Consider the following 17225-nt stretch of genomic DNA (forward strand, 5'->3'; position numbering starts at 1 on the left):
TTTATTTTTTAAAGGGTTAACAGTAAGGTTAAAATGGTACGTTTTCAGAAGTAAAAGAGAACAAATCAACATATAATTTACAGTAAAAAAAAAAAAACAGTAAACTGATATTGCCAGAATTTCCTGCATTAAACTCCACATTTGAAATTGGAAAATGTATAAAATAAACTGAAAAATGAATTCACATCATTTCGGTTTCCTCTTTAAATAAACTTTAGGGCTGTCAAGCAAAAAAAAAAAAAAAAAAAAAAAACCACTAAAAAAGGCAAAAGATTTAAGAAAGTGCATGATTAATATTGTTTATAATGTCTTTCTTGTGTTCTTGCTGTGTAACTTCCACTCTACAGAATAAAAACAGTGCACTGTGTATAAATATGCTTATTATTTCTTTCGGTTCAAGAACAAGTAAGCACTAATACATTAAACATTAAATGCTATTAAATGTTAATAAGAACCACAACACTTATGAGATATACAGTTTACATGAGAACATTTAATGCAAACCACTTATTTTTATTTGATCCCACACCATTTATGCTTTAACGTGTTCGTGAGCTTTAACTTGTGCTTTTAACTTAAATTGTGCATGAGAAGGCATAGTATGTGGTCTACCCACCATAACCACTTCCCAAACTATACAGGAAGTGCTGGAAAACAAAGATAAGCCGTCACAGATGAACAACAGTGTCCAATGAGTCAACATGAAATGACATTCACAGCCCACTTCCCTGGAACCCTGCTGAGTAAAACAGCATAATGAAGAAAGCAAATGTAGGTTCTGATTTTATCTGATGGTAATTGACTGGATGTACACACTTATGAATAATAGTTTCTTTCGTTGGAATCTATATGGTTCCATGAAAACCTTTAACATTCATTGAAACTTTTCATTAGAAAAATAAAAGGTTCCTCAGAGTGGAAAAGTTTTTTTTTTTTTTTAGATAATATTCATTATGCTAAGAAAAACAACAACTCTTTTAAGAACTGGTAGCTAAAAGGTTTTTTTGAGGAACCCAAAATGGTTCTTCTATGGCATTGCGACAAAAATCCTCCTTTTGTGTAAAGGCCCAGTCACACCAAGCATGAGAACTATAAAGATAACTAAACGGATAACAATTTAAGCATTCACACCTGCGAACAATATCTGTTTATTTAATGTCTGTTTATTTAGGTGCATACTAGTCTGCCACTTTAAATTCTCGAGCACGTTATAGCATGATGGATTCTGATTGGCTGTCAATATTTTTTTGGTTCATCAGCTGGAAAAAAAACTTCTGAAAGTGATTCCAACAATATTGTTTCTCTATGACCGGAACGTTATAATTGTGGTGTGGACTTATAGTTATTGTGCTTGGTGTGAACGGGCCTTAACATCCATGAAGTCTTTAAAATGTTTATACATTTCACAAAAGGTTTTTATAAATCTCCATTCCACAAAAGGTTTTTATGCATCTTTCTTTTTTATATATATATATATATTATTCCAAAAAAAAAAATTCTAATAATAAAAGGTTCTCTGGGGAACCAAAAAGAGACATTGCAACAATATCAACTACCTGACACAATATATTGGATACTGGATAAATACTGGCCAATGTTTAATTGTGCATACCCATTTTCCTTATTTTTAGAATTTGAACAAGAATTAACATTATGAACATTTAATAATTTTGTTAATGCAAACTTAAAAAGTAAATCTTGTGATGCCTAAATTCACTTGACATTTACTATTTATTTATTTATTGAAGATAGGAGCTACACTGCAGCAATTGCTTGAATATGAGTGCAAAATAACATAAAAAGTAGTGTTGTCACGGTACCAAAATTTCAGTATTCGGTACCGATACCAGTGAAAATCCACGGTTCTCGGTACCAATTTTGGTACCAAAGCAAAACACAAAAATATGCTAATAAAAAAATAAAAAAATAAAAAAAATAAATAAATTAAACCTTTTAGCACTAAAAATAAAACCAATGCCATTCTTTATACTTATTTACAATTGTTTTTAAAGTTTTTCTACAAGTTATATAATTATGAAAAACAGTAAACAAGTTTCATCCAAATTTAATTTGTCTTTTAATTTATGAAATTTAAACATTTTATTTTTGGTAAATAAAGGGGATTTGCTATTAAAATTAAAACATGGAAGAAATATTGTGATTTATTTCTTTAAAAAATAAAGTTTTATACATTTTGTCAACAGTAGTAGCAGTATCACATACATTCTACTAAATAATAGTAATATTTCTAGCACAATGCCTTTATGTAAAAATTAACTTTTAGGCCTAATGAATGCATATTTGTCATTTTAACTGAACTTAAGACAGGTGGTGATGCTTAAGATATTTTTGGTCATTGAGGATTTCTGTAAAAAAAAAAAATAGTAATAGATCATATTAATTATTATTAAAAGATAATACTTTTACTAATTCTACTATCATACTAATGTATATACAATGCTCTATGAATTGATGAGCTGCTGGGTTCATGAATATTAATCACGTTGTCTGCGTTCGATCAAACTGATTTGCTGAAATCAAAACAGGGACGGTACTAGATAAGCGCCAGCCAATGAAATTGCCATTTGCGCATTAGCTCTGACCACTACCGTAGAAACGGGTATGTCTTCTGCTTGTTCGAAAATGAATATGAATAATTCTCCATTATAACTCCATTATTTTGACAGGAGAAGGCAACAAAGAATAGTTTACATATAGCGTGTCGATTCAGCGTGGTAAGACTCTCGCTCTCTCTCTCTTTGCATGTGTGAGAAACAGTGCTATCAGTAAAGCGACGGTGAGTCGTGCGCCTTCACAAAGCTTTGACAACACTAATACAAAGTAATTTTATTTAAGAAGTCTGTGTTTGAGAAATGTTCAATTTACGACTTGATTTTGCAAGATGCAGTTAGGGAACTGCTGTGAGATATCTGGATGGTTTGCATTCTCTATGCAGAATCCCCAAAGGATGCAAAGGTACTAAATAACAACACTGACAGACATCCACAGTCAGGCATTTAAGGAACCAATATGCCTCTTCCCTCATTTCCTCCTTTCTTCTCCACACACTGTTGACTCCACAAAAAACCCCCGGATCTAATTGTCCATAAATCAGCCATTGCCCACCGCAGCGGTATCATACTGAAGCTAAACTGGGACTGTGGAATTAGCCAGAGCCTCAGTGCATGTTTTGAACTAAAAGTGCACGCTCGCACAATAAGGAAAGAGTTTGCAATTAAAATGTGGTTAGAATAGACATCAGAAGATCATTAGAGAGACAGAGTCACTTGGTATTAAATCAATTTGTCAGATTTGCAAGCCCCTTTTTAGGATTCGCTCCCGTTTACAACAGCAAGTTTGATAACTCATCGCAATTAAAGCCATTCTTACTGTAGCCCGCCTGGCACCCACGCTGCCTACATTTTTTAATAGCCATCATGGCACAAGATTAAGAAAATCATCCGAAAACGCAAGTCACTTGCTCCTGTGGGCTTCTGTTATCAGTCATCCTGATCACAGCCTAATAACAGCATTACACGCCGTGATTCTACCCATTACCCTCTGGAAAACGCTATACTGAAGACATATCACTCTCAGTAAGGGCCACCAGCAACTCAGTATCGTCTCTTTCACACTTTTATCAGCCATGGGAGACAAATCTAATTAGATGCCCCATCCACAGGTGTAATGTGCATAAAGCCAGTGCGGGTTCTTTCTCTGAACTGAGGAGTGCTCAGAAAATGGAGCGATATCACTGAAATTAAAGATTAGCAACAAGCTTTTCAATGGAACAAACAAAAGAAAATTACTTTTCGTGAAAGCAAAACAAAGCTTGAATGTCCAAGACTTCCCATTGCTTGCAATTATTTGACCAGTACAAAAACCATTGGTCCATTATGCTCTATTTGTTGTTATGTTATTTTATGAGTATTAAAATCATAAACACACTGGTTTGTGTAGCGCAAATAGTTTTACTATATTTACCTTATATTAAAAAAAAGGAAAAAATGTGACCAAATTATAGAATTTAATCAAACTAGAGTCGATTTCCCACAGCAGAAAGTGTTCACAGAGTCCTACGGATAGATTTGTTAACCTGTTGCCACCTTTCAAAGAGTACTGTTTTTGAACCGAGACATTTGACACATGCTTTAAAAGTATTTCGCCATGCCACATGAAAAATGATTGATGGCATGCATAACCAAACCTGTTCCTCAAGTTTTTGAAAAAATAAAAAATAAATAAAAGGAAGGAAGGACCAAAACAGAAGAAACTGATATACTTTCTCTAAAATAAAATGCATTATTGCCTTATGCAGATAAGACCTGATTATGGATAAGATCTCAAATTCTTCACGTTACACTTATGTTATCTCTCTCATGGCAGACACATCACATGCTGTTGACTCAACTCATCTTTTTATTTGACTTTAATCTTGCCCTGCAACATATCGCACTGTTTGCATTTGTTCTGTTTTATTTCTGTTCCTCAGTTTCTCCAGGAACTAAAAGTTTAGTCTTTGTACTTCTAGCCTTAGCTACCTGCCAAGAACATAAAATGTTAATGAATCACTATTGTGCAGCCAAACTTTCAGCTGAAACAGGGATCAGAACCTGTTAATCATAAGCAAGATTTGACATTTACACATGTGAACCCAACAAATTCAGGCTGGAGCCTTTTTCTTTTTTTTTTTGGTTGTTGTTGTTTTTTAATGTTATGGATGATAACTAATAAATGCCAGAAAATATAATGGTAAATAATTAATCTAAATATTTAATATATTTATTATTTGAATAAACAAATTAAAAAATAAAATCAGTCATTTTAAATGCTACAAATCAATTTAGGCACTGCTACATTTTAAATTTACAATATACATAAAAAAAATGATATCTATAGATTTTTAAAGATTACATTTAACAGTGTAATTAAAATGTTAGTGTTTTAAAGATTAACTTTGAGTCATCTAAGTAGAAACTGATATATATTCAATACTATATATTGATATACATTCAATACTGACTGATTAAAAAAACTGTATTTGATAAATTTATGCATGTCAATCCATGGCTTGTTGCAACAACAACAACAACAACAACAAAAAATAATTATCAACACAGTATGACAGTCACATGACATGACAAAAAGCTGTCACATCATGAATGGAGACAATAACTGAAGAGAATGCAAGAAAGCAATTTTACTAATTTCAAGGATTCTTCTGACACCAGTTTGCAAAGCCAAGCAGACCACATTTCTGAGAGAGTCCAGCTGTCAAGTACTTCTGACAAGGAGCTGGACTAGAGGCCAGTAATCACTGACTGGTCAGTCAGCTGGAAAAGACAGTTCAGGACACCGAAGAGCCTCCAAACAACACAGGAGCAATTAAATATTAAAGAAAGAATCCCCCTAAGGCAAAACAGAATGTTTAAAGATATGTACAGGCAATTAAAAGAGAAATGACGGTTGAGTTATTTATTCAGTTGATATGTTTGTACTCCATGCAGCAGATAATTGTACTATATTAGGGGCTTTTTTTAAACATACTATGAAACAAAAGCAGAAAACTACTAGTAAATGTCCAGTTTCTGACAACGTCTTTGAAGCGTTTCAAAAGGAAACTCAGCCTGGACAGGAAAACAAAAACGTTTTTGTAAAACTGTTGGAATTAAAATACTGTTCCACTACTTTGAGAAAATGATAACTCAGGCCATTTAATAAAAAACATCCAACAATCTCAGTGTAAATGATTTCTTAAGTTGTATTGATTGTTAATTAATAAAGCAAGCTAACAGGAAATTATAATCATTTATGAAACTGTTGAAAATAAACTAGAACTAAACTGGAAGTGTTGGAAAAACAGCAACATGATGTATCAAGATTTTTTAGTTAGTAATATTTGTCCATGCGTATAGCAATCATTTTATTACAAAATGAATTTCAAATGAACAGAAAGTCAGTCAAGGCTGTTAATGAAGTCCCCAATCACACACATCTATAAATGTTTCATCTTAACAGTAATGTAAGTATTTGTATCCTGAACAGAACATGAACCATCCAGATTTTAAGAGAATAAATGTCTTATCCAAATTCCAATTACACCAGCAATCATCATCATCCCCTAAATATGGCTTTCCAGATAACATGTTTTTAGGCCTTCAAACAATAAATATTTGATAAATACTTGAATCTGCAAATTATTTGTTACGTCACCGACAACAAATGAGAAATATTACAAATATTCCAGAAAGTATTTCAATTAATATGAAGCCATAAAAAAACAGCATTTATAGTAATTATAAATATTTTATTTAAAAATAGTTTAAAATACTTGTCAGTCAACTCAACTAATCAAAAACAACAACTCTTTCTCCAAGACTCGTAGTATCACATAAATAATGAAACGCCATTAGGAACACCAAAATAACTTTTTAAGGGATTGTACAAAATAGTATTGCATAAGACCAAGTATAAAAAGGTGTGCCTATTGTCATGTTTAGACATTTCTTATTAAGAAGTTGTATTATCACATGTCTTTCCAACTAGGTTACAAACACACCTATAACCTCAAGTTAACAAACCTGAAACTGCAAGCAGAGAGAAGATGAATCAGTGCTGAACGAGAAGAGGCTACTATGAAACAGTCACACTGGATCGACGGAGATGATACAGAATATAAGAATTGGTCTTATACCGGCAACACGGACCAGAGGTTATTTGGGTCCCAAAACATCTTTATAATATAAGTCTGTCAATAAAAGGCCTAACAGAGGTTGTTGTTCTTTGAATAACAAAATGATTTATTGTTTGTTTAATTGTATATGTTAAACTGAGCCAACAATGACAAAAAAGAATCTCCATAAACGCACCATAAACTGACACTGAATTTTGATTTATTCCATATCCTCTGAAGACAAGCAATAGTTCTGTGTAAGATGCAGTGGAAAAATCTAATTCACTGCCATTTCTCCTCTTTTTTTTTTTTTTTTGTAGGCCATGTTTCCATAAAATAAAATAAAAATATGCCTTAACGTAGAAGAAAATTAATGCATTTTGAAGATTATGGAGGAGGGAAGATTTCCATTGAATAACAACATTCTTTTTAATTTGTGGGTACTGTAATTAAATCTAAAGACTGTAGTTGTTTTTATATACAGTAGTTGATATATTTGAATACTACCCACTGTATATAGCATGGAATTTTGTGAACTTTCAGGAATGCAATAGCATATAGATAATCTTAAAGCTAATACATGAAATAAGCTGCAAACTTCAACTTAGATTTGACAGGGTTAGTAAGTATCCAACATTTGCCACACAGTAGAACAATCCTCTTACATTGCAATGCTTGAAACTTTTCAGTAAACTAGTGAACCACATTTTAGCTTAAAGCTGGGTATGCATCTATACCATGCTAATGTCTAGTACAAGTGTGAATTCATGTCTATCGCTTAAAACCACTGATTTTAGACTGTGTAGCAAAAATAGAGGAAATATCCATTCTGTGATGCATTAAGGCCTTCATCTGTTTTTCTCAGAAAGGATCAGATAGTCACATGTATAGACAGCGGCTTTGAATAGCTGAGCATGTACCAAACAATGCAGTCTGCCTCAGTATCATCAGTCCACATCAGAGCAAAAAAAACATATTACATTCAACCTAAATGAATGGCACTGATGATTGGTCACAAAAGAAAGAAAAATCTTTCAGAAGAAAAAATCTGCTGTATTAATCTAAGATGCTGAACAAAAGCAGACAAGACTCAAAGTTTGTCCCATAGCTGCATCGCAAACAACAGCATTTCGAAACATTACATACCGATCTTTAACGTATGGTTCATAAATGGGCTCATGCACCAAAATCCAATGATAATGGTAAAATGTCACACAGTTTATTTTAAACAGCATTTTCAAAGAAAGAATTTTGCTCTTGCATATTAATTACGGTAGTATGACATGGTGTTTTATTCTTAGTTATTTTTGAAAACTTTTTTATAAAGAAGGCATACAATCATTGTATTTTATTTTATTTTTCTCCATGAAACCTACCCATACAGAAATAAGCTGTCTGGAGGAGCCTGAGGAAAAAAAAAAAGACTAAATGCATTTGTTGTCCTCCATGAGTATGTGAGGATTCTTGCTATCAAGTTGAAACAGGCCTAAGGAACAGAACAGACTGCAAAATACCTGGAAATCTAGGCGTGTTTAGAAGGAAACAGATCTTAAATACTGTATCTGTACACATTACCTCCCCTTACTGCAGTAAAGGTCTTACTCATGCCTGATCATATATGGCCAAATCTGTCTAAAGTATATATTGTCAACATATTTTGGTTGACATGGTTAATCTATACAAAAAGCCAATGCAACAGGACACACACATCCATTATGTCTTTACTTAGAAGGCAATATCCTCAAGGGAAATGACTGGCTTTAAGAAACTAGCGTTATTTGGGATTTGAAAACAGGTGACAAATGACATCTCACACCAGTAATCTAGATTTCTCAACACCTTGGCACACAAAGTTATCCAGAACAAGACACAAATAATGTGGATTATAGAATATAATATTTCAAAACTGGGTGTATCTGTCAGTTTTTGCTCCCACAAGCATTGTGTTGCTGTATTTTGTCATCACAGACAAATAACAACTAAGCTGTGGATGTGACTCAACATCAGGCCATTAAAAAAGCCAAGCCCAAAGCCGATGTGTGCTCATTTCCAACTTTATGACAAGAATTTACACTTTACCACAACCACACGCAGAGAGAGAGGCAGGATTAAAATAACACGGTTCCACTGAATGGATCTCAAATACTTCATTTCCCTTCTGGGGATGTATCTGGGCTGTCTTCCACTACTGCTGATCAACCACAAGAGTAAAATGCAAGCAACACCACAGTCAAGGGATTCAATTTCAGGTAACACTAAATACTATGAATGTTAAATGCTAGGGGTCAGGGGTTCACCCAATGAAGCCTGCAGTATCATATTTGATACAGTCTTCTAAATGATCATAACTTTGCTATTAAAAAAATTAAATAAATAAATAAATAAATAAAAACTGTTATATTTGTCTACTACAGCCTTCTGTCGTCTGATTAATAGTTTATTTTTATTTTTTTAGTCCTTAGACTGACAATTCTCTGACAAGGTCGTCGCAGTTAGGAAATCTCCTTACGTGAATCTTTTCAAAGAACAAATCATTCTCGTTCACCACTTGAACTGAACTAGTTCATGATTCAAGTTTCTCTACGTTTGAGGCTTAACGACTTGACGAATCTTTTTAGTGAATTTCATCAAACGACTCACTGGAATGAATCAAAAGCTCCACCACTAGCTTATCGCGCGAGACTCGAACAGGTGTCAAAGCGGAACATTTTTTATCATAATAATAATAATACACGAAGAAAAAATAAAGTAAAACTGGGCTACTGGGATGCAACATCACAAATCATCTCTTTGATAGGGGTTTAAATTCACATATTCAAGTTGTGTTGTCAATTTTGAACAGGGCATCTTAGGTATATCTTGGTAAGGTTGAATATATCGAATTTAATATTAGGAACATTAAAGTTGACAACATAGCTGGGGAAATACACCATTTCAATTAAAGATATTTTTACACTTACATGTTCATACACGGCAGAAGTCATGCTATTTCAGGAAACTCGTTTCGCTACGAAATAGAAGAAAATCACACGCCCGAGTATCCGATCAGTCAATCCGGACGCTGATTATTTAATTCAGTTTGGATGAAATAGTCCAGTTGGAAAAGTTCTCGACGGTCTGTTCAGGGTTTAAATCCCGTGGCGTTCTGTCATCTCTCACCTGAGGGCTCAGAATGACGCTATAGTTTCAGTGGGCATGACAAGGTAAGACTACTTCCGTCACCAAAGGCACAGGCGTTTACAAATAAAGTGTCAAAAGAGTCTAGCCGTAGTTTTGTATATTGGTTTCAGACACCTTGTTCAGAATTGTTCTTACATTAACTCCAGACTAATATTTTGATATTGCAGTTAAACAAGTGAACAAGTGTATCTAGACAAGAGGTGTAATAAATACCTGTAAGGTTAACTTGTGTTACCATGTCATATACATATAGTGGGTCGATGCAAGTTGCCATATTTTTTATTTTTTTATTTATATATATATATATATATATATATATATATATATATATATATATATATATATATATATATATATATATATATATTATTTTTTGTACATTTTTTAAAGTTGTCAAATGTATTTATATGTTTTAAATGCATGTTATATTTTTCATGGTAGTAATAAGACTATTGGAAATGCATTCACCCATCAGACTTTTATCGGATATTTCAACCAAAACTCAGTCTCGTTTGCTTTTCTAGGTTATACAGCCATTAAATATGTTAGTTTAATAATCATATATTAGCGCGTGCCGTGCGTAAAAGGTGTAAACATTATATTGACTTTCCTCTAGTGGCTCAATCCTGAAACTACATCATTAAAACACAAAGTGGCTGTGAAAGTATCGTAGTGTGGGACACCAGCGACTGTCAAATCTATGGAAATAATTAGTTGTAGGCACCGAGAGACATTTAGAAGGCTGAAAAGTATGTGCTTTTGTATGTATCTCTTAAAAGATTTAATTGAACCCCTTTCCTGTCAAGCACCCACAGTGCCTGTCCATGGATGTCCAGCAGGGGGCGCCGTTCATCAGCAAATGCACGCCCACCTTCTGCGCAACCCGAGCGGAGGAGGGTCTGGTTTTACTGAGCGGAGCCGCAACCGAGTGTCAGTTCACACCGAGATCTGCGGACACAGGAGATATCTCCGATCAGACCAGCTCGTATCCCGCAGCAGACCGGCTCAAACCCGTTGCTTTTTCTTTTGGAAATAATACATTAATTAAAAATAGACAATCAAATAAATCAGCAAAGTTAAATACTAAGAGGAGAAGGAAGAAGAATGGGACAGAAAACGCCATTAATATTGATGACTTTATTGTCTTATTGCGTCTGGAGAGATGAGGTAGGATCCGAATGCGGATGATATATTTATTGTTCTCATTTTTATGCACTTGTTTCAGATTAACCTTGGGTAGCCTACCTTATTTTCCCCTATGCTGTTTTCTATATAGATTATTATTATGGCAGCCAATTTGAAAATGAACAATAAAAAAGATTTATGATTGCTTGTATGTGTATATTTGTGCGTTTGTGTGTATACATGTGTGTGCACCTGTGTGTGTGTGTGTGTTTGTGTGTGTGTGTGTGTTTGTGTGTGTGTGTGTGTGTGTGTGATTGTGTGTGTGATTGAGAGAAAGAACCAGTCGGGACCTTGGCCTGATAAATGGAAAGATAAATTAGCTGAACATATTTATTTTGTAGGGTGGGGCACAGCTTTTTCATTAAAGAATTGATGTTTCTTCGTATACAATAGACATATCACTGAAATCTATTCGATTTTTAGTATTTAATATGTACTTGCATTGAGGGGGCAATTGCTGTCTTTCGTAGATGGTGGACTGCAGATGTCCGACATGCAGCTTAATGAGTTGCCATGCATCTTTGATTGTAAAAAAAAAATCTTAAAATTGTTCTTTCTGGTCTACAACTGAACTGGCTATTTGTCTGAGAAAATGTATGTATCTATAAATAAAATGTGACATTTCTGAGTAGTATTTCAGATGAAATAGTTTGAAGCAGGAGAACACAGATTGTTACAGCAGCAGACACGTTCTCAGCCCTGATGCTTGAATGATGTCTGGTGGGATGTTGATTCAGTGCTATTAGATATGCTGCAGCCTCTGCGGCCTGCAGTGCTGACGAAGCCTACTGTACCTCCAGGCCCAAGATGGAAAAATGAGGCTACTCAGACATTTTATGCCTGACATCCCACGCTGACATCCTGACATCCCATTCCATATATACTGTATATAACACACACACACACACACACACACACATATATATATATATATTTTTTTTTTATTATTATTATTATTTTTAGAAAGGGTTGGTAATCCTTTATGAAAAAAAAATAATAATAATGTGGTAGAGTTATATAATATATAAACACCTTATATAATTTGATTCTAAATTTGGCCACATGCAGATGTTGGGGAAATAAAGTGTTGCGCAGGAAGAGGATTGTGTCCGTCTGACAGGATATAAACACTGTAAATCCCTTTCAGTTCCTCTGAATGAATCAGGGTGCGATCAAGAGAATGCATATCTGTCAATCCTTCACTGCATCCAGGGATTTTTATTGCCAACATTTTTGGGGTTAAAAAATAGTTCATACTGCGACATCAGTATCAATTTAGAAAAAGCCTAACAAGAATTTTTTAGCAGTTGTTATCAGGCATAGAGAAACAAACGGCTACATATACAAAGTTAAAGTTAACACAGTTAATGCAAAATGTTGTCAATATATTCTAGTATATATATATATATATATATATATATATATATATATATATATATATATATATATATATATATATATATATATATATAAACAAGATTAATAGATGCTGTAAAAATATTAATTATTAATTCAGTACATTCACTATGTATGTTAACACAACCCTAAAAAAAAATCAATATTCAAATGCTGTTTTTCTTTATTCTGTTTATCTGTTCATTCAGTCATTCGCACAGCATAATCAATGACCAATAATCAATCAGCTCTGCAACTGCTCTGCTCTTAATATTACTCCCCTTTATGAAGTCACATCCTGTCTCCCTGAATGCACTCAGTTTGATTGAGGTCAGTGGAATTCAGTCTTAACCTAACCTATAATAAATCAAACTAAAACTAACACTAAAATCTTGGTAAAGACATTGTGTGAGTATACTTATTTGAAACTAGTTTGTCATATCGTCAAGCTGTTTTTCAATGAGAAGCTTGCCTAGAAAATCTGGAAGAGCAGAAAGGAAGGGAGGGAGGGAGATCTGGCTGACTTCCACTGTCCTCTCTCCTGCTGTCTGATTGCGTCAGCAGTCACCTCTTGCTGCTGGTCCACAGATGCTGCCGTCAAGCCTCATGGGAAATTCATGGGAGTTTTTAGGGTGTGTCTAGGAAACCCACTGTCACCTGCTATGTGCAGTGACCCAGTGTGTATGTACCGTCATAGTAAAGCAGTGCAATATTTGTGGCACATATATCAAAGTTTGTTGGGGTATGTGAGGGGATACCCTTTCTTTGCATTTATCGCAGCAGTGCCTTTAGCAATGTCTGTGCACTTGTTTTAAAAAATTAAACAGAGGAAATATGATGACATATATGTGCAGACTGCATGTTGTGGAAAAGTTTTTCCCTTCTGACCTTCATTTGTCTTTTTTATGATGTATTCTTCAGATGTTTTCTAGTAATCAAAGAATCCTGAAAACACAAAAATATTAAAAGCACAACATCAACAATAATAAGAAATGTTTCTTACCATCACAGGAGTAAAAAAAAAAATATTTAAAAAAATATACAAATACAGTAGACATTTGTTTTTTGAATGTAATAATGTTTCGCAATATTACTGTTGTATTTTGTTTTTGATCAAATAAATGCAGCCTTGTTAAGCATGAGTTTCTTTAAAAATAAAAATAAAAATTCTTTCAGACACCTGACTATTAATAGTAGAGTATATTTTAATAATTATGTATTTGCTTTGAAATGGCATCATAAGATTATTTTATTTGATCAGAGGAATCATTTAGTTTAATTCTTTTGACCAAATTTTGTATATGTTGTTAAGAGCATTCAAAATGTTTAAAGCAAGAATTAAATACAGATTATTATTATTATATATATATATATATATATATATATATATATATATATATATATATATATAATTTTGTCAAGGCATGTAAAAACAATATACAAAAAAGAAGTAATAATTCTGTAATAATTTCTGTAGATTTGCACCAGCATAACAATATTTATGTAATTATCTGTACATACAGTATATATTTTACTAAAACATTTTGAAGGATGCAGAATGACAGACATGAGCTTCTGATAACATTATTAAATATTAGGATGCAAATGAATCGCTTAATCGTGAACAGTTCAAAAGGACCAATTTAGAGAAATGAATTTCCAAACTCTATAGGCATCTTTCCTATTAAGTATATTAATATCACAGATCATATAATATAATAATTCAGTATATATTACCCAGGACTACTGGTCAGTCAGTAGAAACACTGGTCCTCATTCATGACAAATGTCAGTGTAAATTATTTGAAAATGCGATACGACAAATTCTGAGATTCATTTTGCAACAGTAGCAGTATTTTTCTTTGATGAACCATGTATCCATTCACAAATACAGCTCTATTCAGTCCAATTGTATGACAGATGAAAGCTGAAGGGATAAGTCACCTTGTGCGAAACAGTGAGCATTATTCCATTTTGAAATAATCTGGATGAGGTGCAAATCCCACCTATTGTTATTCGGAAGTGGGAGAGTGCAAAAAGTTGACAGTCGTATCCTAAGAGGATTACTATACTTCTTTACTTATTAACCACCAGTGCAGATTGCTTAATTTTATGACTCATAAACCCATCTTTCATTGTTCAATTATGCTGGACTGGTAAGAGCATTACTGGGATTACTGTTGCTGCAGTATATCAGTTGTGTTGTACAGTCAGTCTTGGCTCCATTGGTTTTGCAGTCACGATTGAGGATGTTGGATTCCCCCGTTTGGCTCACAATAAAACCACTTCTTAAAACTTCACCCCGAATATGTGGTTTACAAAAAGCAGCATTTTCCTCACCGTACCTTATAATGTACCTCACGTAATGTTCTCTGGGAGTTGTTTCCCTCATGAAAGCGGTGTTTAGACTGTAGTGAAGCGGTTGTTTGTTGATGCTAGAGAGCAAGGATTATTCTCAGGGTTTTTTGGAGGGTTTTTGGAGTGCTTTCATACTCTGTTTATGCATGGAGGAAACAGCTGAACTGTGGCCTGTTGTGAAGCTTGTTGGGAGTGTGAGATCCATCTGAGAACATTTTGATATTGGATTTCGAGAAGCAGAGGAAAGACTCCACATTATGGAACCTGAGACCTGATGAAGCTGAACAGCGAAGCCCCTCGGGGAACAAAGCATGAAATGGTTCAGAAAGATTGGAAGATCATGCACAATTATGGAGCACATCTTGACTGAGTTTTTTAGGAACCATGTACATTGAATTTTGATGACTGTAGGTTAATAATTCAGTTGTCAGAATTAGATTCAATTTTTGTTGGTTTATTTGAATTTGATATAATGACCTGACAGCTCCACAGCAGTGATAGACTTCTTGTGCATTTATTGAAAGCCTAATGTCTAATAAATTGTTAAAATAGTGTTATATAATATGTGGTGTAATTATCATAATGTAGTATGTTTTTACAATTTGTGTAAAATTTTTTAAATACATATGAAATTATATTTAATTTAAATAACTAATAAAAAAAAACACTTATAATAGTATATGTCATATTAGATGTTAAATTATGCAAGCCTAAATTGTTCATGATTACTTATAGTAAATAAATATTTGTTTAAATAAATGAAATTTTATTAAAAAAAAAAAAAAAAAAAATATATATATATATATATATATATATATATATATATATATATATATATATATATATATATATTAAATCATATACTTTATTTTTTACTAGTGGTGAATATTATTTATTTATTTATTATTTTTTAAATAAGTTTTATACTTTTACTAAATGATTTAATTAAATACAATTTTAAATATAATTAACATAATTAAGTATGATTAATAATATAATTTGTAGAATTATACTTCTGATAAATTGTTAAATTGTGTACATTATGAAAATTATTCGACCAATTAACATGATTTAGGATAATTAATCATATAAAGTGTATAATTGTTATTAGGATATAACATTGTAATTTAAATAATTAAAAATTATAGTATTGCTTATTTATGTATGTGTATATTTATTTATTTTATTGATCTCTTTCAGTGCTTTTCAATGCCAGTTTTAGGAGTGACTTTGCAGACACAAAAATGTAATCCTGTTTTGCCCTTGATAAGTAGCACCTGTGCTTCTCCGCTTATGCAGCCGCCACTGCTCTACAGGACATCCTTATGTAGTCATTGTTAGCAGTGGGTGGTGGATGGGGTAAGACAGTGTTAATCGGGTAAAGAGAGCCCCACGGATGGGAGGAAGGACCCTTGGGTGGTGATGTTCTTACATTTTTTAATTTCCCAGCATGCTCAGCACTCCCCCAGTAGGCTATAGGCCCTGTCAGTACAGAGGTACAGAAACTCTGGCTGCAGGGCAGGGGATTTGTTGAAACAGATAGGAGCATACAAGCCCTACCAGATCCCCCCTCTCTCGTTTAATTAATTTCCCAGCTGGGAGATAATCAGGTTTCACTAATGTTTTCCAATGCGCTTTACTCTACCATGTGCATTTGCTACAGGGTATGAAATGCACCATTTCAGTGCATCATTCCTCTTCCTTCCCGCCGTTTTAGTATTCCTTGTCAGTGCGGAGATATGTTGTATGCTCTATGACTATGAAAGAAAAATACACTCCTCATTAAAAAGAGATGCCGTTGAAACCCATTAACTCTCACCAATAAGATTATGTCCATTTGAGCAGTGTGGCTTATTTGGCAGCCACTATCACTTTTGTTTGTTGATTATAAAACCCAGGGTCAAGCTGGTGAATTCCTGCACTTTTATTATGCATCTTCGTTGAAAAAATGCAACCGTTTCATGCATTTGAGGATTTACTGTAGATTGAAATGCAGGCAAATCATCGGCATCTGCAAAAGATATCAGATAAATTTCCTCAAGTTTTTGAATGAGTGTGCAGGTTGCGCAATATACCAATTGATTTCATAATTAACTAGTTGTACTAAAAAGTGTTGATTACAGCATTCCGTTTAATTCTTCTCATTTTTATTTAAAATGTTTTTTTTTTTTTTTTTTTTTTTTGCTGTAGTTGAACTTTATAACCAATCACAGACATGTTGTGCACATGAATGACATTTAAACTGCTGGCAACTGGTGCTAAAGAGCAGAGTTTCAGCACTGTGATTTTTCACTTTTGTTCATGGAGGCCAGTGCCAATGCTGAATAAATATTGCCTGACTCTGCCAAAAAAAAAAAAAAAAAAAAAAAACATTCTAGATGTTTTGCTGTTTGCTTTCAGTGTAGACAATGAAGCACATAATATTCAATGCATG

At 33.4% G+C, this 17225-nt stretch overlaps 2 protein-coding genes across 2 annotated transcripts in view; one reads left to right on the forward strand and one right to left on the reverse strand.

The window, feature by feature from the left end:
* LOC113095045 (suppressor of tumorigenicity 14 protein homolog) overlaps positions 1-9841 on the reverse strand; it is a 38716-nt gene extending 28875 nt beyond the window's left edge. Inside the window, exon 1 of the mRNA XM_026260667.1 lies at positions 9634-9841. Within this exon, the coding sequence (XP_026116452.1) occupies positions 9634-9657 (24 nt within the window). The 5' untranslated portion in view covers positions 9658-9841. The remainder of the gene's footprint in view (positions 1-9633) is intronic.
* A 906-nt stretch (positions 9842-10747) lies between these two features.
* LOC113095046 (amyloid-like protein 1) overlaps positions 10748-17225 on the forward strand; it is a 47077-nt gene continuing 40599 nt past the window's right edge. The window contains exon 1 of the mRNA XM_026260668.1: positions 10748-11020. Within this exon, the coding sequence (XP_026116453.1) occupies positions 10958-11020 (63 nt within the window). The 5' untranslated portion in view covers positions 10748-10957. The remainder of the gene's footprint in view (positions 11021-17225) is intronic.

This window comes from Carassius auratus, unplaced genomic scaffold (genome assembly GCF_003368295.1).
Source record: "Carassius auratus strain Wakin unplaced genomic scaffold, ASM336829v1 scaf_tig00215575, whole genome shotgun sequence".
NCBI lineage: Eukaryota > Metazoa > Chordata > Actinopteri > Cypriniformes > Cyprinidae > Carassius > Carassius auratus.